We start from the raw sequence: 21,821 nt of genomic DNA on the forward strand, positions 1-21,821 counted from the left end.
GATTTCCATTAAAGATTTACTATAATATTAATAATATATATTCAAACTATTGTATCAATATTTTAATGATAAAAATTAAACTAATCAATAACTATTGTAATACATTTGTAAATTGTAATGAGCATTATAATAAACAGTAAAATTACATCACATTTATGTCTCTCTTCATTTCTTTACTGTCAAAACAGCTATGAATAATTTATTTTGCCATAAAATAACCTTAAAGCTCCTCGTTGTTAACCGATAACAGATTTATTAATGATTCTCATTACAAATATGTTTGTCAGTTTTATTTCACCTTGTGTAGAAGTATTTATCAATGTTCATGTTCGCTAATGTAGACCTGACTGTAGTGTCACATGCTAATAATGACAACATATTGTGAAAAAACAAACACTAATGAATCATGCAAATAAGCAGGAACATGCATTTATATTACGTTAAATAGGATACATTTATTATTTCATGCATTATTATCTATGGAATAATATAGGTTAGCAAACTAACTGCCACTAGGTGGCGTCATCCGCACACATTACAAACCTGTTTGGTGCAAAAGTTCATTTATTTCAGTAATTCAACTTAAAAGGTGAATCTAATATATTATATAGACTCATTACATGCAAAGTGAGATATTTAAAGCATTTATGTGTTATAATTTTGATGATTATGGCTTATGAAAACCTTTTCACAATATTCTATTTTGAATTTGGGGCTTGAAATATCTCACTTTGCATGTAATGAGTCTATATATTATCTTAGCTTCACCTTTTAAGTTGAATTACTGTGTATGACGTGGTTTTACTGACCCCGAACGTTTCAACGCTAGTGTTTTTTTTGCACATAAATGTGAACACGCATCAAGGCCAAGCCTCACCTCACACCCGCAGAAGTCCTGCAGGAAGAAGGCGAAGCTCTGGATGACAGCGAGGTGTTTGGGGCCGTCTCTGCTGGAGTAACAGATGAAGATCTTGGGTCTGGGCCAGGGCCTGTCGGCGCTCAGCGCTGTGGTCAGAGACGACGACTCCGAGCTCTCCTCGTCCAGGTGGGAGTAGATGTTTTCTGCGGAGGAATTCCAGATCAGAGACACGTGAATCTAACCAGGATCAAATGAGATTTGAAGCGAGTGGGGGAAAAGCGCATTCATTGTTTCCATATGAGAACTCCTTCTAGAGCACTAAAAGTAAAGCCTAATTTGTCCATGTCGGAGAAACATGTGTTTTTGTCTTCCTCCTCATCCACCTCTGCAAAAACACACCACTGCAACTCAATCCTCATCCGTCCCTCGCGTTTCATAACACATCTTCAAAATGACCTGAAGTCCTAAAATTATATTCATTTTTTGTTGTTCTGAAAGCTTATTTTATTTCATTTTGATAATATTTTTTCAATGACTTTTATTTTAAAGTTACCTTTAAATTACTAGATTTGATCAATAAATAATAATACTATTTATTTGTTGATCAAATCTAGCAATTTAGAGGTAAATTTAAAAAAAAAAGTCAGTGAAAAAATATTATCAAAATGATAAAAAATAAGCTTTCTGAACAATAAAAAATTAATATAATTTTAGGACTACAGGTCATTTCTACGGAAGCGTATTGCATTCACTTGAAAAAAAAATAAAGTTAATTATCTCAGAATTACGAGATCCCTTTTCATAGAAAAAAAGGTTTTGCTCTGTTTTTTTAAATTAACGAGTTAATTATCTCAGAATTACAAGAATTTTTCATGGAAATAAAGTTTTTGCTCTGTTTTTTTTAATCAGCAAGTTTATTATCTCAGAATTACGAGATCATTTTTCTTGTAAAAAGTTTTTGCGCTTTTTTTTAATTAACGAGTTAATTATCTCAGAATTACAAGAATTTTTCACAGAAAAAGTTTTTTGCTCTGTTTTTTTAATCAGCAATTTTATTATCTCAGAATTACGAGATAGCTTTTACGCTGTTTTTCTGAATTAACGAGTTAATTATCTCAGAATTACAAGATAATTTTTCATGGAAAAAAGTTTTTGCTCTGTTTTTTTAATCAGCAAGTTTATTATCTCAGAATTACGAGATAATTTTTCTTGTAAAAAAAAATTTGTGCTTTTTTTTAATTAACAAGTTAATTATCTCAGAATTACAAGAATTTTTCATGGAAATAAAGTTTTTGCTCTGTTTTTTTAATCAGCAAGTTTATTATCTCAGAATTACAAGATAATTTTTCTTGTATAAAGTTTTTGCGCTTTTTTTAAATTAACGAGTTAATTATCTCAGAATTACAAGAATTTTTCACAGAAAAAAAGTTTTTGCTCTGTTTTTTTAAGCAGCAATTTTATTATCTCAGAATTACGAGATAGCTTTTGCGCCGTTTTTCTGAATTAACGAGTTAATTATCTCAGAATTACAAGATAATTTTTCATTAATTCAGTCATTAATTCAGAAAAACAGAGCAAAAAATGTTTTTCCTTAACTCGTTAATTCAGGAAAACAGAGTAGATTTTTTTTCTTCAAGTGAACGCAATACGCTTCCGTACATTTCTCATATTTTTTCAACTTAAATTCAAAATAACTCACAATTTCATGCATAACCCTTTTAACTCGACCTTTAATATAACATATTATAGACTCTAGGCATATAGATATATATATAGACTCTAGCCACTAGATGGATCAAATGAGCTTTTCTGCTGGGTCCTAAAGTTATTTCTCGTCAGTATGCCTTCAGATACACATGTAGACATTATTAAAAATCCTTTTTTGGTAAAGTTTTGGCATTTTTAGTTTGAAGTTTGAGCATTTTTAGGTTTTTCTATGTGTACTGAAGCATTCCTCGCATTCCTAAAGGGGTCAAATTGACCCGCAAGTGAAGGGTTTTAAATTTCAACCACAAACCTCCTCGAATCCACTAAAAGTTTTTTTGTGTATTCGTGGTTCAAGTGTGACAAAATCCCACTGATGAACACAGTGTTGAAAAATGAATTACGGGTGAAAATGACCCAACGGATGAGGGAAAACATCTCATAACTAAAAGCATAAGAATCAGAGGAGTTATGTCAGCGATTCTGAAGGACACACACATGTAATTACAAACAAACACATGCATTACACACTAACAGGAGTTTCTTTTGTCTGGAACAACCTGAGCTGCGACAGAAAGCGCTTAGATTCCATCATCCATTAATCCTCGTGAATGCCTTGAGATTACAGAGATCGCTTTACAGATACTGGACAAAAGCAGGTCTGCGGGAAACCGGAGACTGGCTAATGAAGGACACACACCTTGCTGTTTCTTGCGACACATGACGGTGAAGAGGGTGGCGAAGGCCGACATGATGACGAGCGGGACGGTGATGGCCATGGCTCGGATCGGGCCGGCCCACGGGGAATGCACTGCAACACACACACACACACACAGCATCAGATAAGAGTTCAACAAGTCCAGGACCGTGGTTTCTCTTCACTCGAGTCCGTTTACCTTGGCTCACGTGGTACTGCGTCTGTCTTCTGGTGGTGTTGTTGTCGTCACGAAGCTGCAGGAATAAGAAAGTGGGTAACACTTCACAATAACGTTCATTAGTTTATGTATTAACTACCATGAGCAATAAATGTGTCACTGTATTTGTTCATCTATGTTAAAGGAGTTGTTTACTTATAATAACACTTTTGCTGATAATTTACTCACCCCCATGTCATTCAAGATGTCCATGTCTTTCTTTCTTCAGTCGAAAAGAAATGAAGGTTTTTGATGAAAACATTCCAGGATTTTCTCCATATAATGGACTTCAATGGGGTCCAAAAGGTTCAAGGTCCAAATGAGAGTTTCAGTGCAGCTTCAAAGGGCTTTAAACGACTCCAGACGATGAATAAGGGTCTTATCTAGCGAAACCATCAGTCATTTCAAAAATAAATACAAAAAATGTTGAATGAACCAAATGACTCGAAAAAAGATTCGTTCATTTTGATGAACGAGTTTGAACAGGAGAGTCGAGCAAGGCGAGCATTTGTGCTTATAAAACGTACATTTTTTCATTTATTTTTTAAATGACTGCTCGTTTTGCTTGATAAGACCCTGGTGTCGTTTAAAGCCCTTTGAAGCCGCACTGAAACTCTTGAACAGTTTGGTCCCCATTGAAGTCCATTATATGGAGAAAATCCTGGAATGTTTTCATCAAAAACCTTCATTTCTTTTCGACTGAAGAAAGAAAGACATGGACATCTTGGATGACATGGGGGCGAGTAAATTATCAGCAAAATTTTTTTTTAAAGTGAACTACTCCTTTAATGTTAGTAAACAAAAAAATCATTGTTTGCTCATGCAAGTTCACAGTGCATTAACTAAAAATACCAAGATTTTAAAAACATTGACAAAGATCAAAAAACATTGTTCTACTGATTTTGACTTTTAAAAAGTGTTTAAATGAAACTCTTTTTACATGATATAATTAACGCTCTCACCTCTATTGCATATGTCCCTGGAGTGACGTCTTGTAAAACACATGTTGTTTTGAAGCCATTTTGCTCCTGCAAAAACACATTTAAAACATCAATATCTAATGCATTTTATGTAAAATGACATGCAATGTTCAGTGCAATGAAAATATGATGCATTGAATCACATTTATACAGTCTATGAGACTTTTGTGTGAGTGAATAACTGGCATCAACTTTTAAAATATATCTTAAATGCATCTCTATACTCTTGCCTACTATTTTTCTATCACTTGATTTCAGCTTTGCAAAAATATGCAATTTAAAAAAAATCAATCCTGTTATCATGATTTTATATATAGTATTTATGAATAACATATTTTCGCAGACACATCAGCACTGAATACTCTTTCCAATAAACATGCATAACTTGAGCTAGAAAACGCTAGATAAACTGTTGACCCTGGCACTTTTCACTAAGGTTAACATTAAACTAGCAAGAATGCAAACTTGCACGTTTACTACTAGGTTTCTAATGCACTCAAATGCATATAACCTTATACCTCAATATCCCTGTTAACCTCATGCATTCATAAAGAGGAACTGTTATACAGTAATGTTGGGAAGTTCACACAGGGATCTGAGCGTCTGAAGCCGGGAATCCCCGCTGGTGGCGTCGCACACCTCAGATTTCACCTCCATCTATTATCGCTACAAACAATGCCGAGTCGGCCCAGCCACAGATACGAGCGCTGGGCTCTTCTGAAAAGAGCCGGGACAATGCTTTTACACCCAGAATATGTGAAAAATATGTTTCAAAAGAACCAGGTCATGTTCCCAAAATGACACAGACATGAAACACCTCGTGCTAGTGCGGAGATAATACACCCCAGCAGTGTGATTTCAGGACATGCATGTGTGTGTGTGTGTGTGTGTGTGTGCGCACACGCATTTTCATTATGTGGTTAATTAACTTGCATTTGTTGTTGTTGTATTATTTGGTGTATAAGTGAACTTCATTGTGTTTAATTTGCTTATAATCAATGAGTTTGAGCAAAGCTTCTTACAAATAAAATGCATAATAATAATAAATACCACTACTACCACTACAACTATTACTAATAATTGATATAATTAATGATAACAATTATTGTTATTATTAATAATAAAACATCAAATCATTAAAAAATAATAATAAATACTACTACCACTATTACTACTACTAATGATAGATTTAATAATTAATAATAACATGTATTGCTGTTGTTATTATTAATAATAAAATACTAAATAATTAAGTATTTAGTATTAATAATAATAATATTAGTAATAATAATAATAATTTATTATTATTAAATAATAATAAATACTACTACTACCACTATTACTACTACTAATAATATATATAATAATTAATAATAACATGTATTGCTGTTGTTATTATTAATAATAAAATACAAAATAATGAATAAATACAACTACTACTACTTCTACTACTAATAATAATAATTAATAATAATAACAACAATTATTATTAGTACTATTAATAATAATTTTAGTAGTAGTTGTATTTATTACGCATTATGATTATTATTTATCAGTAATAAATACTACTACAATGACCCCTATTACTACTAATAATAATAATTAATAATAATAACAATTATTGTTGCTATTATTATTAATAAAATACTAAATCATGAATAAATACTACTACTACTAATAATAATAATAGATATAATAATAATTATTATCATTAATATTAGTGACATTTATTGGTTATTATTAAATCATATTAATAATTATTATTAATTATCATTATTCTATTCTAGTAGTCGTAGTGGTACTTATTAAATATTATTTATATATATATATATATATATATATATTTATTTATTTTTTTCACCGTTTTAAATTCCTGCCATAGTCAAACAGATATTCTTTAAGTTTTTTTTTTTTTTTTTTTGGAGTCAAACAGCATCAATCGCCATTCGATTCAATTTCTCTGGATGGAAAAGAGCAGCATGAACATGAACACACTTCTCCAGTTGTGTTCACAGAAGAAAGTCAAATGCGTTTGAAATGACATGAGTGTGAGCCGTTTCTGGCTGAACTCTCCCTTTAAGAGAGTTATTCCTGAACCCAAAAAACACGTGTGTTTAGCCAAAAGGAAAGACAGATAGCGTCTTCTAACTCCCAGCACAGTTTCTATGTGACGAAGTGCTGCTGTGAAAGCATTTCCGCTTCAATCACAACCAAAGCGTGGAAAGAACAAGTCCGACGAGCGTTCAGAGCGGCTCTGTGAGGGTCAGGTCTGCAGGACATTCAACAGACAACACTATATATTATTCCAGCAGTCTGGGAAGAACATTACACGCTGCTGGGAGCGTTAACCCTGAACATCTCACTTCCAGCCAGAGGAACACGTGTGTGTGTGCAAAGCTTCAGTGCTAACAGAGTATGCAAACAATTTCAGTTATCCGATGATACAAACATGCAAACCATTAGGAAACACGCCTCTTTCCTCGAAAAATAACAACACACAACTTTTTGTGGGCATTTTTCATTCTTTCTGATCCGAATTAACTATTCTAGTCTATTTTTGGTACTGTACCTTTAAGACTCTCAGTTCAATGGTGCAATTCAAGTTTATATCACATTTTAAAAAGCATTAAAAGGTACAAACCGCTGCATATTGATTTTATCTATAATGTTTATCAAGGTTAATTGCCACAATAAATGTAAAAAGTAGCTTTTTATGGCCATTTTCCACCCTGAATAAACGGTCTATTTTTGCTACTGTACCTTTAAGATGGTCAGTTAACTGGTGCAATTCAAGTCAACAAAATATATCAAATCCTAAAAAGCATTAAAAGGGACAAATCTAGGATTTGTTTTAGTATCTTAGTCAAAGTTTATTGCCTTAACAATGTAAATGTAGTTTTTATGTCCACCTTTTCTGATCTGATTAAACTGGCTTTTTTTTTTTTGCTACTGTACCTTTAAGACTCTCAGTTCAATAGTGCAATTCAAGTTTATATCACATTTTAAAAAGCATTAAAAGGTACAAACCGCTGCATATTGATTTTATCTATAATGTTTATCAAGGTTAATTGCCACAATAAATGTAAAAAGTAGCTTTTTATGGCCATTTTCCACCCTGAATAAACTGTCTGTTTTTGCTACTGTACCTTTAAGATGGTCAGTTAAAGGAGAACTCCGGGCAATTTTTAAGTTAATCTTGATCGTTAGACCTTTGTGAGTAGTGACTATAGAAAAAAAACGAACCGGATCGGTGCTTGCTACGCGGAGCTGCGACCGCGAATGCCCTGAGCTCTCACCCAGCTCTCACGCCAGCTATGGGGGCATGGACATAAAGAGCGTTTTTGAGCCTCTTAACAGACACAAAATGCAATTAAAATGTCTGTCCAACATGAACAGGGACCCTACATGTGAACAAGATGCGTTTAGCAACTTAGCCATTGTTTCAACTCACCTAAATAGTCTTTTAGACGGCAAGCCGTAGTCTCGTGCTGCAGTACCGTGCTGTAGCCGGAAGGTAAACAATGTCCAGGTGGGAGGAGCGTTGATCATGACGTGTGTGCGACGACGCGACGAGTTATGATCAGAGTTGATTACATGTGAAGAAAAAATGGTTCGTGTTTGTGCATTTCCGAATTGTGGCAACAGAATGAGAAAATATAAGAGCTTAAGTTTTCATCGTCTTCCTTTTCATGACCCGGAGATTCTGCAGTTGTGGCTAGTTGTACTAAAACTTGATGTGCAAACTCCCGTAGAAGTCCTACGCGCTAAAGATTACCGCATTTGCAGCGAACATTTTGACAAGGATGACTACACACTCTCAACACAGCGGGGCCGTTTGAAGAAAAATGCCATTCCGAAGACGGGTGTAACCACTGTGCAGGTAATGAAACATCTATATTCTTCCATTTGGGTACACGCGGCATGAGTAGAGATGTGCATGAATGTTTTTGTAATCTTATTTACAAAGCTGTAATTATTTCACTAGCTTCTTTGACTTGAATTATATTTGTGTTTTGCGAATTTCTATAAGAATAAATTGCACTTGCTAGAGATAATAAATTGTGTGTGCAGTATGGTGAAGGGGGAGATATGTGATGATATACTAGGGAAATACTATTTGAAGAGTTCAGATGCAAAAGCCATCTAAATGCCATTTGAAATTTTCTTCTAGAATGATCATTTTTATCAAGCTTGTATATTTAAGTTCAGTGATTTCACTTAAATGGCAATGATAATTACCTATTAATTGTTATTTAAGTGAAATTACTGAACTTAAATATACAAGTTTGATAAAAATCATCATTAAAGAAGAAAATTTCAAAATGCATTTAGAGGCTTTTGCATCTGAACTCTTCATATATAGACCATTTCACAAGATGTAAACAACACTGGTCCAGAAGCACTTACTGTTTCAGTTTGTAACTGTTTTCTTTATTTCACATGTAAAGGAAACATCTTAAAGATGTTTGTTTAACTTTTTGATTTAGTTTTAAATGTTTTGTTGGTTGTATTTTATCCCAGCTTTTATGTAGTGTTAGAAAACTGAAACAGGAAGTGCTTCTGGACCAGTGTTGTTTACATCTTACATGTTCGATATACATACAAGTAGAAAATGTTATTGTGTTGTGCAGTTGGATAAATCTATTATTTTCTTTATTATTAATTACTACTTATTCAGGAGACTGATGCTGCTGGTGTGCATCTGAATGAATCACAATTAGCTGGAGTGCCACAGTCAACTCCAAAGAAAGCTCTCCAAAGAGGAAGTGAATCCAGATCAAGTCAGTCTGGTCCGTCCTCCTGCCTGACCCTACTTCTCTCTAGTCCAGAGACATCAACTGTAAGGCCTCGCACAAAGCCTTCACTAACTGGGACATATATCGCCCGACCTCTTTCATGGGAACAATCAATGGTAAGCCTCTCAATGATCAAAGCTTTTCAAATTTTTTTTAACACATTTGCCATCACTAGAGTGTAATATTATACATTTCTAATATCAAGGGCCAGGATGCAATGTCATCATATCTGTCTGTCCCCAACACAGCCAGTGGAGATTTGGCACAAGTGAGTTGAATGGCTGTTCTTTTGAGGCTGTACTACTGTTATTTTTTATGTGATAATCCTAATTCATTTTTAAAAAATACATGTAAATATATTTATTTATACAACAAATATATTTTACATTTCAAAAACAGGACGATAAAGAACATTCAACAACGTTGGATATGAGCAGAAGCTTTGGGGAAATGCTTTTATCCGACGTAAGCTTTTCGCCTTCTAGCGACACTCCAACATCAACCTCTGGTTCAGGCTCTGGCTCTGGCTCTGGAAAAGAACCGGAACAAGACAGAAAGTGGATTGTGAATGAATCCAGACTATTAGAACTGTTCAACACATGCCAGACCTGTGGCTCAGCAGTGGAGAACAAAAGGATTATAACCCATGGAAGCCAAATCAGAGTTCTTTGGACATGCTTGAATGATCACCCTGGAAGTTGGTCTTCATGTCCAGACATTAGAGGGATGGCAGAAAATAACCTGCTCATCAGCGCATGCACTTTCTTCACAGGAACCACCCATACCACCATTTCTGACTGGGCTGAGCTTCTTCATACCCCAATTCCGAAGAAAACTCAATATTATTCAATGCAATCTGTCTACCTAATACCAGTCATCCAACAAGCGTACATAGATAGACACGAGAAATTAATTGAACGTCTTGTGCAACTTTGTGCCTCAGGACAGAAAGTTGAGCTCTGTGGGGATGCTAGAAGTGACAGTCCAGGTAAGCATTTTGCTGGAATTGTAAATCATAACTCCACGAGTTAGAATAGATATGATTCTGATTATACTGTATGACACAAACTGATTATACTGTATGACCCTACATCATAGTTACAAATTCATCTCTGCTTTTTTCTCACAACAGGTTTCAGTAGCAAATACTGTACATATTCATTTCAAGATGATGCCACAAAAGAGATCATTCATTTTGAATTGGTTCAAGTACGTTATCTATTATGATTTGTAAAACCAAATTATGTAATTGTTTTCAAAAACAAATGTAGACATGCTTTGTCTGATCGGTCAATATTATTCTCTAGGTTACAGAAACAACCAGCTCTGTTGCTATGGAGGTGTTAGGATTTCAGAGGGGTCTGGATTACTTGCTTGACAGGGGAGTGGTTGTTGATGTTGTGACCACTGACAGATCGCCATCTGTCCGCAAACTTATGAAGGACAACTACCCTAGCATCCAACATGAATTTGATCCCTGGCATGTGAGCAAAAGTGAGTAAATTAAATTGACAATCGACGGATTGTATCTCTCAAGAAAAGTTGTTTTTCTCTTTCATTTTTTTCACTAACTTTTTATATGTAATTTTTGACTGTTTTGTACAGGTGTGAAGAAGAAACTTGTACTTGTATCCAATAAGAAGAACAACAAAGACTTGCAGCCATGGATAAAGTCAATCACTAACCATCTGTACTGGTCATGCAGCACAAGCAAAGGTGACAAAGAGGTAAGATTATTAAATAATACATAACATCGATACAATATTTTTGGTATAGAATAGTTACTGTTATATCAATGATAACAACACATGTTCTTGTCAGTGTAACAACAGTGATAGATAATATTTATAATAGTATTTACCTTGCACATAACATAATATTTGAACCAGGAAAGTATTTCTCAAAATATGACTTCAATCTTATTTTTAAAGGAATGTGTACGAAGATGGAAGTCGCTTCTGCACCACATATGTGGCATTCACCGGTGGGAGGAGGATGGTGCTCAGTACACCTGCAATCACCCAACTCTGACAGGGGATGAACAGAGGCGCAAAAAGTGGCTGAGACCAGATTCAGCAGCTTTTGTGGCACTGAAGGGAGTGATGTTGGACAAAAATCTCCTTAGAGACTTGAGGCAGATGTCACTCTTCAAGCATACTGGTATCTGTTTACATTGATTCAAATATTACAACGCAATAATACCGGTTACATTAGGGTCATTGAGTGTGTGATATTACATTTATACAGGATCTTTGGAGGTGTACCATCAGGTCATGCTGAAATATGCTGAGAAGCGACTTCACTACAGTTACGACAGCATGAGGGCTCGTACCCAACTTGCAGTACTTGACCATAATACCAACGTTGGGAGACCACAGGCGAAGACAATAGAAGGTATCATATAATAAATGCTCATTTAAATAAATATGTTTTACATGACATCACATTCATTGTATATTACCAAGTCTCTTTAGGTTTTCCAAGGATAAGCTGTATTTAATTTGTAATTTCATGTATTTTAGGACAACCTCGGTACAAAGCGGTATATTCAAGACAGAGTCAGCAATGGGTTGCAAAACCCATGTTTGAAAATACCACACAGGCCTTTCGCCATGATCTTGTTGAGCGTGTGCTGAGGAGGAGAGAGGACAATACTGTTATCTTCTCTGACACTTTACCCCCTCGTAAACCAGGGCAAAGGAAATTGCTCCAGAACATCGCTCCAATTCCAAGGCCGGACAAGAGTGATCTGGTCGCTCATAAAACATCACGCTTTTGATCTTTGCAAAACCATTGTTACACGACCATGTTTGACATTTTTTTAATATGAAGCATCCACTGTTCTTTCATTTATTGTTGTAAAATAAAGTTTTGTTTGTAACTGTAAGTAATACTGCATTATTATTGTTTTAGTAAAAACATAGGAGCACAAGAACTTTGATTTACTTACTTTATTATAAGGAATGACATCATGATGACAATCTTTTTAAAGAAGCACAATGTAAAATTCAGACTAAGCATTTAGAATATCTCCTCTGTCTCCTGAAATCCAATGTAAGTACCAGTGGGGGAGGGATACTTTCTTCTGATCATTGATACAACACAGCTAGGTAATGGTCTTCTAATGCCACGTCCAAGGCGCTCTCCTTTTAGTGCCCATTCTAGCACAACGCGGTAGGCCACCAGTCTGTATTGGCTATAGGGAATGGGGTTGGGGGCAAAGAGTGCAAACGTATGGTTAGTTCACTAGCGAAAATGCTGAATTATTATTATTATTATTATTATTCAATAAAAAATAAAATGTCTATGTAATATGTATATGTAATCAATCACATATTAAACTCACTCTATGGATAGCTGCCCGTTTGGTCCCTCTGGTTGTGGACGTTTCTTCCAGTTTATTTTAGGAACGAAGAAGAAAGTGTCCAGCACTGTCTTTTGGATAAGAGCAGGAAATTCCTCGGTACAGGTGACACATTTCTCGTTACCTGGCTGTAAGAGATCCCACTCTTTACAGCACAGGCTTTCTTCCTCGGTAGGCATTGGGTCACAACACCCACACAAACACCACCAGTTGCACGAAATTCGTGTCGTTGAAGCATTTGCTTCATCTGCAGGTTGCTCCGCGGTCTGTCTCCTTCTTTCCGACTCTTGTGAGGCTAGCTCTTCGTCAGTATACTCTGGTTCGAATAAATAAGGACGACCATCAAACTCAAACTCCTCTTCCATCTGTTCAAAATCTTCTAAATTCTCCATATTTACGTTACTACTACTTTTCTCTTCACTTGTAATCAACTTTGATCATAACTTGTCGCGTCGTCGCACACACGTCATGATCAACGCTCCTCCCACCTGGACATTGTTTACCTTCCGGCTACAGCACGGTACTGCAGCACGAGACTACGGCTTGCCGTCTAAAAGACTATTTAGGTGAGTTGAAACAATGGCTAAGTTGCTAAACGCATCTTGTTCACATGTAGGGTCCCTGTTCATGTTGGACAGACATTTTAATTGCATTTTGTGTCTGTTAAGAGGCTCAAAAACGCTCTTTATGTCCATGCCCCCATAGCTGGCGTGAGAGCTGGGTGAGAGCTCAGGGCATTCGCGGTCGCAGCTCCGCGTAGCAAGCACCGATCCGGTTCGTTTTTTTTCTATAGTCACTACTCACAAAGGTCTAACGATCAAGATTAACTTAAAAATTGCCCGGAGTTCTCCTTTAACTGGTGCAATTCAAGTTAACAAAATAGATCAAATCCTAAAAAGCATTAAAAGGGACAAATCTAGGATTTGTTTTAGTATTTTAGTCAAAGTTTATTGCCCTAACAATGTAAATGTAGTTTTTATGTCCACCTTTTCTGATCTGAATAAACTGGCTTTTTTTGCTACTGTACCTTTAAGATTCTCAGCTATCTGGTGCAATTCATGTCATTCATCATCAGGGTGAAGCGTTGAATATGTAAATGTGGGCGGTCATTTGATAATGACCTCATGGTTGTGAAAATAAAATTATGGCTATTTCAAAACATAGTCCTTTGCATATAATTTTTAATAAGATGAAAGTGTGAGTTTTAAAACAGCATCGTGAAGCAGCACAGACAGCTGTAAAGTCCCGTTTTAAAGCAAGCCTAACAGATGTAACTGCTTATCTCCCGTCATAAACTGGTCTGAACGACTTGAGAGTGAGCATTTTAGGGTGAACTATTCCTTCAACAACATTTGCATCTCAAAAAAATCACCCGAAGGCAAATGCTTAAGAGTTTGTGTCAGTGCAACTATTAGACAAAAATGCAAAGTGAAAATGCTCACAGGTTTGCAGCGCTTGAGTCTGAAGGGCCCCTCCTGCCTGAGCTTGTAATACAGGTAGTAGATGGAGAAGCCGAATGTGGAAGGGGCGTGGTCAAACACAACATGCAAATTAGATCCTAGTTGAGAAACATTCAGCATCTTGGGCTTCCAAACTGTCAGGGAAAAAGAAAGAAGATTTTGAGCATTATTTAAGATCTCACAGCTTGGTTAACAAAAACAGATGACCTGGATTTTATATCTTTTTCTCTCTCTCTCTTTAAAGAACTCACATGGTTTGCAGACGAGGTTATCCGAGCCAAGAAGCACTTCACAAGCTGTGGGAACGCAAGGAACCAGGAAGAGAAATTACTTCATGTTTTGAATTTACTAAACTTTTCCATACCATTTAAAGGAGTAGTTCACTTTTAAAAAAAACCTTTGCTGATAATTCACTCACCCCCATGTCATACAAGATGTCCATGTCTTTCTTTCTTCAGTCGAAAAGAAATTAAGATTTTTGATGAAAACATTCAAGCATTTTTCTCCATATAATGGACTTCAATGGGGACCAAATGAGAGTTTCAGTGCAGGGCTTTCAATGAACGAATCTTTTTTCGAGTCATTTGGTTAATTCGACGAACGAAATGACTTGAAAAAAGATTCGTTCATTTTGATGAACAGGAGCGTCACGAACGTGCATCACAGAACAGAGCAAGGCGAGCATTTGTGCTTATAAAACGTAAACTTTTTTATTTATTTTTAATGAGCGATCTTTTCGCTAGATAAGACCCTTATTCATCGTCTGGTGGCGTTTAAAGCCCTTTGAAGCTGCAATGAAACTGTCTTTTGGACCCCATTGAAGTCCATTATATGGAGAAAATCCTGGAATGTTTTCATCAAAAATCTTCATTTCTTTTCGACTGAAGAAAGAAAGACATGGACATCTTGGATGATATGGGGGTGAGTAAATTACCAGCAAAAGTTTTTAAAAAGTGAACTACTCTAAGTAATAATGTGGCACTATAGCTTAAGTAAATGTCATTTTGTGTCCCAGAATTATTAAATTTGATGAATTTAAAATGTGTTTCAAAAGTGGAACAGAATAAGGTCAGTATGCATAGTGTGTTTCAGGCCTAACACTCACTGTTAGTGCGCAGAAAAGACGGTGGAAAGAAGCTGTCGTTCAGGAACGTGGGAAACGGCACGATCCGGACCATGTAATCGGCCTCGAAAGCCAGACCGGCGAAGGGCTGTGAGCTCATCCTCTGTTGGGAAAAATGCAAAATGGTGCCAAACGGATGAACATGAGCATAACATTTAATTTTCCAGTAAATTATTCGGTAAAACCTTATTTTACAGTGTCCTTGATGCATATGTTACATGTACTTACCGTAGTAATAACAGTAAATTGTGCAGAATTACATGCAACCAATCCCTAACCCTATAGAAAGTACAGTAGTTGCTTAATATTACTAAAATGTATAATTACATTGTAACAAGGACACTGTAAAATAAAGTGTTCCCAATTATTCATCTGATAAAAACCTTATTACTATATATTCTGTTTCATGAACACAACCACATGTACTTACAATGGTTTTGTAAGAGAAGTTAAGCTGCCGGGGATCCTTCAGGATCATGTGCTGGCACTGTTTTCCCTCAGGATTCTTGTCCTCCAGATACACTCTGAATCCTTTCACGTGTTCAATACCTAGCAGATCAAACAGCTTTTATGAAATACAGGGGTTTAAACAATAGAAAAGCACATAAATCCAGATGGCTAGAGGATAGCTGTGCAACTGACAGGTTTAGTTTTTAAAATGCATGAATCGTTAAGGAATTCACTTGCATTGTCCCGAGAAAGTTTATAATACAGATCTAATCCTAAAAAGCATTAAACGGGACTTGATTTCTAATGTTAGTCAAGGTTTATTGCCCTTTTATAGCCATTTTCCACCCTTTCTTATCTGTATATTGGCTTTTTTATACTGTACCTTTAAGATTCTCAGGTGCAATTCAAGTTTACAAAAACCTTTAAAAGGGACATATTTTTACATTTTATTTTTTTCTTGGAATTGATTTCTAATGTTAAAATGCAAAAATGTAAATGTAACTTTTTTTTGCCATATTCAGTTTTTTTTTTTTTTTTAGACATACAGGTGAAACTCGAAAAATTTGAATATTGTGCAAAAGTTATAATTTTGACGATTATGGCTTACAGCTTTTGAAAACCCCAAATTCAAAAGCTCAGAAAATTAGAATATTACATGATATCAATAAAAAAAAAGGAAAAAGGATTTTAAATACATAAATGTCGGCCCTCTGAAAAGTATAATCATGCATATAGTTAAAAATATTAAATATATTAGTTTCACCTTTTAATTTGAATTACTGAAATGATTGAACTGTTGCACAATATTCTAATTTTTGGAGCTCAGCCAGTAAAACTGTCTGTTTTTGCTACTGTACCTTTAAGACTCTCAGCTACAGTATCTGGTACAATTCATGTCGTTGAATATGTAAATATGGGCGGTCATATGATAATGAGACATCACAAATGACTATTTCAAAACGTATCCCTTTGCATCAAATTTATTTTTTACAATTTCTAATGAAAAAGTGAGTTTATAACCCCATAGACGGCTGTCTACTCCGACTCCAAGGTGCAAATTCAAACATGCTCAAGTCCCGCCATAAACTTCCAGGACTGGAAAAGGCATGCATAATCTTTCTTCCTTTTCTTCCCCGTTTTATTTGTATTTTTATAAGCACCGCTGAAGAAGGAGAGGAGGCATTTAGCACAGCGAGAGGACGGCAGCATGCGTGCCAGCGGAGCGTTCCCGTGCCCTTCAAAGTGTGCCAGCCTGCCTCGCTTTTAATTAGATTTCTGTCTTATCAGTTGCAGAGGGAAGAGGGCAGAAGAAAAGGCTCCCGCACACATTCCCTGTGGTTTCGATTACCAGCCTGAGAGAAATCAGTCTTTGTGCCGGAGTGTAACTCCACACCTCCGCCAGCCTGCAGATAGCATCAAGAGAGAGCCGTCCCATCACACAACCTTCAAAAACATGACTGAAGGTGAAAAAAAAGCTGCGGAACTGGTTGTGTGCTCTCCTTTTCCTCGCTTTTTATCATTCCCTCAACCGGTTCCTTTAATATTAATAGAAAAAAGGGTTCTATATATGTAGCATAGGGTTCTTTACTCAACTCCAAAGGACATTTTATGCAAAAAAAGGTTCAATAATGACAAGAAAGAACACTTTTGGCACAAAGGTTCTTTAAAGGCTATTATTCATTCATATATTACATTATTCTGCAACATTATGTAGTATGTAATTAAATGATTGTTTATTAAACTGTTGTAGTAACTTAATATCACATTTTAATCTTGCAGATTTTTGGACTCTTCATGTGATATTGATTAATTAAATTTTTTAACCACCATATCTTGAATTTTGTGATCATTCACAATCACATGCATTGCATTTTAGGGGTTCCAAATACGTAGCGCTTTAGAACCTTTTAAGGTTCTATATAGAACCTTTTCTTCTAAGAGTGCAAGGTAACAATTCACAGCACTCAATGCATTAGGTATTATGAACTAATAATGAAAAACACTTTTTCCGGCATTTATTAATCTAGGTTAATATTAATTTCTACATATGCATTTTTAATATTTCATGAGGAAACATATTTAAACATATTTAAACAATGACAAATATTATATCTTTTTGACCTAAATATTCACTGTGAGTTCAACACATTTGCATGTTCACGGTTCTCCAGTGTCAATTAATGGTCGTGCGACGTACCTGCATGATAAAATATGGAATAAGTCACCCAAAAATAAAGAATACACCGATGCATGCACCATTGGTATTTTGCACCCATGCAAAGCGGACTTTTCCATCCACAGACGCACGCCGGTAAACTAGAGAATGAACTTGCGCAAAAAAGGAGGCGTGTTTCGGTGCAACAGCGTGCCAATAGCCTCGGACCTGGAACCGAAAGGCTAAAATCAAGCTACGTTTCCACCGTCGGGCCATTAGCCTTGGAGCGCTATCCTAAAACAAGCCTCTCTGGAATAAACGTCACACAACCTCACAATTTCACCAGCAATGGGAAGCTAGGTGACCGCAAGATCGCAAAATGAACATGACACACTTAAAAGACTCCAGATTTAATATTTGATGCTGGATTGCCCCGAAAGAACCGACCGACCGGAAGTTGAAGCCTCGCGGGAGCTGCCATCTCGTAGCAGAACTTCACTTGCATTAGCATTCCCATTGACTCCCATTCATTTTGGCGTCACTTTGAGAGCGAATAACTTTACATCTGAGGCGTTTGAAGACCCCATTTGTCCTTTATTTATTTCGAAAGAAACACAACAATGTATAAAATGCTCCATTATCTTGTAGCTTATGTTATGGCCCCGTAGAAGCAGTTTTAGTGAAAGTAGGCTAACGATTGCGTCATACCCACGCGACTCTCTGTCGCACAGTAGAGAGATTACCGTATGCACATGAAAAGAAGCTCGCGCGCAATCGGGGAAACGTGGAGGCAAAATGACAAAATAATTAATCAGAATACCTAGCAAAAGTGTCTCCTGCTCCTAGCTCATGGACAGCTCCTATTCACACGCTCCACCTCTGCATGTTTCGGAAGGGAATGATTCAGATTTCTCATGCCACAGTACTAGAAGACAGACGGGTTGCTCTCGTCACTAGGATTGGGTATCGTTTGAATTTGAACGATTCTGATTCCGATTCCGATTCCTAACGATTCTCGATTCTGATTCTTTTAAGAGGCAGGGTCAAAAAAGTTTAGCTAACCTTGCTAACCAACGGTCTTTCTGAAGGAAATACTCCTTTTGTCACAAATTTTGCTGAGAATTCGTTATTTTTAGAGAAGTGAAGCCACACTTTGGACCGCCGACGTAAGCTAGTCATGTTCGACTCGCGCGGTTATGCCAACACTTCCGGTAGACGCTTCTTCGTTGGTGTTGTTCAGCGGTTTCCTCTTCCGCTCTGCGGGCTGTGAATATCGAAACTAGGAATCGAAATTTTAACTTTTGAACGATTGCGGGAAAAACGAAAAGTTAGTCCCGGTGTTCAGACAATTCATGCTACCCATCCAGATTTCCTACTTACCGGTTATGCGCATGTGCAGACTCACAGTTTTGTTTTTGTTTTTTACAAAAGGTACATTTTCCTGTTATAATGTACTGTATAATTTCCCTTTAAAAAATGCTTACTACCATATGAATATTTGTACGGTCAGCCAGCTGAAAAGGAATAACTGAAAGTTTCAGTTACTATAAGAAAAGGTGTACTTTGACAAGTCAAAGATGAATATTTTATGATAATTTTTACTTTTCACACCGTTTTAAAAATAAAAACAGTAGTCTACAGTAGCTACTCATAACTTAGAATTGTATTAGAATTGTATTTCATACGACGGCATTCTGTGATCAATTCGCGCTACGGTAGCATTTTTCGACAAGGCAGCAAAAATCGACAGAACACCGGTTCCAATCGATACTCGATTCTAAAAAAATCGCCAAAAACAGGCTTCAATCGTCTCAATGGAGCTCCAATGAGATCGCTCTGTCCATTTCTTTTGCTGTCTATGGAAAGACCCCCAAAAAGGCCCGATCAAGCCCCGGATATGACTGGCCCTGGCACACCCTGTTAACGCATCCAATGATGAATTTTCATTTTTTGAACTATCCCTTTAGGAAAAGGCCCCACACCCAAGGCTTTCTTCTCTGAGTTTCTTTAATATACACCTGAGCTGTGTCAAGTCCTGCCCCAGTCAAAAGGATTAACCTCGAGCAAACAACAGGCCACATTGTCCCGCTTGTCAGGCCAAAGCTCGCATTACCAAGTTCAATAGCGCCCTGGCAGACGGAAGCAAGGGACATCCCCGTCTTTCTCTCAACCAAGCACACACACATTCCTCCAACGACAAGAATCCCAGCACTGCTGCTATGAGCCCATCTATTCCCTATCCGTGGGACTGTCAGGGCCGAAGAATAATGCGGCCGGGAGGAGGGAACCTGCGGCTTTGATCAGGAGCTCTCTTTGAAGAGCCTTTCTTTCTTCCAGCTCCTCTTCCATTCTCTCCAGGCTGGAGATAGACTGAGATAAATCACCCTCATGTGCAACCACCCATGCTAAACACATGCACTTTAAAATGCGCTTTGTTATGGGTTCATGCACGCTAATGGAAAGCGCAGACACGCAGTCTGAAATCTCGTTTTTAGGACTGTTTAGGGACACTCACTTTTCCATCTGCTGGTTATTGATTTTAGCGGAGGGAGTAATGGACAAACCGCAGCAACAGAACTGACTTTATTTTTCAGCAGGTTGACAGTATCTCAGCATTTCTAATAACAAGCTATTTTTCGTGACAAAGATGCTTGTTTTGTATATTGCAAACATAAATATAGAGGAGTGCATATACATATGTGATAATAAAAATATGTATATATATTCAGATATTTGTGCAGTCAAATTGATTAATCACATCAAACAAAAGTTTTTATTTATATATGTGCTAATATATATATATATATATATATATATATGGTGATTAATCAATATGACAGCAATAATATATGTATATATTAGGGCTGGGCAACGATTAATCGCACCCAAAATAAAAGTTTGTGTTTAAATAATATATTTGTGTGTAGTGTGTATAATTTTTAAGTATATATAAATACACACACATGCATGTATTTAAGAAATATTAGCATATTTTATACATATTTATACATAATTAATATTATATATAAATATAAACATTTGATATATTAATAACACATTTTTCTTAAATATATACATGCATGTGTGTGTATTTATATATACAAACTAATTATACTAATTATACACACTACAGACACATCTATTATTTAAACACAAACTTTTATTTTGAATGAATGCGATTAATCGCGATTAATCATTGCCCAGCCCTAGTATATATATATATATATTAATAATCTGTATATATAGTGTTTTGTTCACTGTATTAATACACACTTAAGATGTACGTTGTGTATATATATATACACACACATATATATACACCGTCACACACACAAGCACGTATCCATATTTATATATAAATACATGTTTACGTTTGTCAGCACTTATACTAAATGCAACTATTTGCAACAAAATAAAAAATATAAACTCGCATGCACATATATTTTTGGCATATAATAGTTACATTTAATTGTAAATTGTAATTAAGATATATATACACACACACTATACCATGTGTGATTTTATATATAAGTGTGTGCATATGTCTGACGTCTTGCATCACTCTAAACGAGAACCTCGCTGTGATTGTCTCGCATCAGATAAACACAGCTATGACAAATGATTTAATCTGCACTTTAATGTTATCTACTTCTGCAAAATGGCCCGTTCTTGATCTACTAACAGGTCGTCTCGCCTTAAACTCCGTCCATTGGGACTTAAGTTGACATGTCGGGCATTTCAAAGTAGTTCCTCCAACCCTCCTGAGAGGAAACCTACCGAGAGGACTGGCCATCCAGTGGACCACCACAGCCGCCTGGCTGTCACATGACAAGTGACTGTAGGTGATGTTGCTCACTTCATGGATGGCGTGTTTCCCCAGCAGATTCCAGTTGAGAGAGCAATCTAATTGGGATAAAAAGAGCAGGAACACACAGAGTTAAATAGAGAGACAGACAGTGTTTCCCTGTGAGAACATCGGTGAGATTCTTTGGCAAGCTCTGAGAGAAAATATGCAG

The 21,821-nt window shown here is 36.2% G+C and overlaps 2 protein-coding genes across 3 annotated transcripts in view; one reads left to right on the forward strand and one right to left on the reverse strand.

Annotated features, from left to right (window-relative positions):
- The window catches only part of il17rd (interleukin 17 receptor D), a 51,350-nt gene that overhangs the window by 3,804 nt on the left and 25,725 nt on the right, over positions 1–21,821 (reverse strand). Inside the window, exons 3-11 of one of the 2 annotated variants that reach the window (XM_039673897.2) lie at positions 21,583–21,708; positions 15,631–15,749; positions 15,183–15,303; positions 14,329–14,373; positions 14,060–14,211; positions 4,440–4,505; positions 3,460–3,514; positions 3,264–3,374; positions 878–1,062 (exon numbers count right to left, since the gene is read on the reverse strand). In XM_039673897.2, coding sequence (XP_039529831.2) covers positions 878–1,062; positions 3,264–3,374; positions 3,460–3,514; positions 4,440–4,505; positions 14,060–14,211; positions 14,329–14,373; positions 15,183–15,303; positions 15,631–15,749; positions 21,583–21,708 — 980 coding nt within the window. Of the gene's footprint in view, positions 1–877; positions 1,063–3,263; positions 3,375–3,459; positions 3,515–4,439; positions 4,506–14,059; positions 14,212–14,328; positions 14,374–15,182; positions 15,304–15,630; positions 15,750–18,625; positions 18,651–21,582; positions 21,709–21,821 lie in introns of those variants that run through there. The other variant, XM_089124845.1, reaches the window with a different exon arrangement.
- On the forward strand, positions 7,920–12,149 carry LOC120475228 (uncharacterized). The gene is made up of 10 exons (XM_039665899.2): positions 7,920–8,337; positions 9,136–9,369; positions 9,459–9,521; positions 9,653–10,241; positions 10,386–10,462; positions 10,561–10,747; positions 10,859–10,980; positions 11,185–11,413; positions 11,501–11,647; positions 11,776–12,149. The coding sequence occupies exons 1-10, from the start codon at positions 8,065–8,067 to the stop codon at positions 12,030–12,032; spliced, it is 2,178 nt and encodes a 725-aa protein (XP_039521833.1). The 5' UTR covers positions 7,920–8,064; the 3' UTR covers positions 12,033–12,149.

This window comes from Pimephales promelas, chromosome 21, assembly GCF_988280905.1.
Source record: "Pimephales promelas chromosome 21, fPimPro1.hap1.1, whole genome shotgun sequence".
Lineage (NCBI taxonomy): Eukaryota > Metazoa > Chordata > Actinopteri > Cypriniformes > Leuciscidae > Pimephales > Pimephales promelas.

What these genes read in the sequence shown, in the direction of transcription:
- LOC120475228 (XM_039665899.2), top strand. Translation starts at nt 8,065, where the DNA reads ATGGTTCGTGTTTGTGCATTTCCGAATTGTGGCAACAGAATGAGAAAA. An exon ending in TTTCATGGGAACAATCAATG is followed by an intron (nt 9,370 to 9,458) that starts GTAAGCCTCTCA and finishes TCTAATATCAAG; the next exon opens with GGCCAGGATGCAATGTCATC. An exon ending in ACAGGCGAAGACAATAGAAG is followed by an intron (nt 11,648 to 11,775) that starts GTATCATATAAT and finishes CATGTATTTTAG; the next exon opens with GACAACCTCGGTACAAAGCG.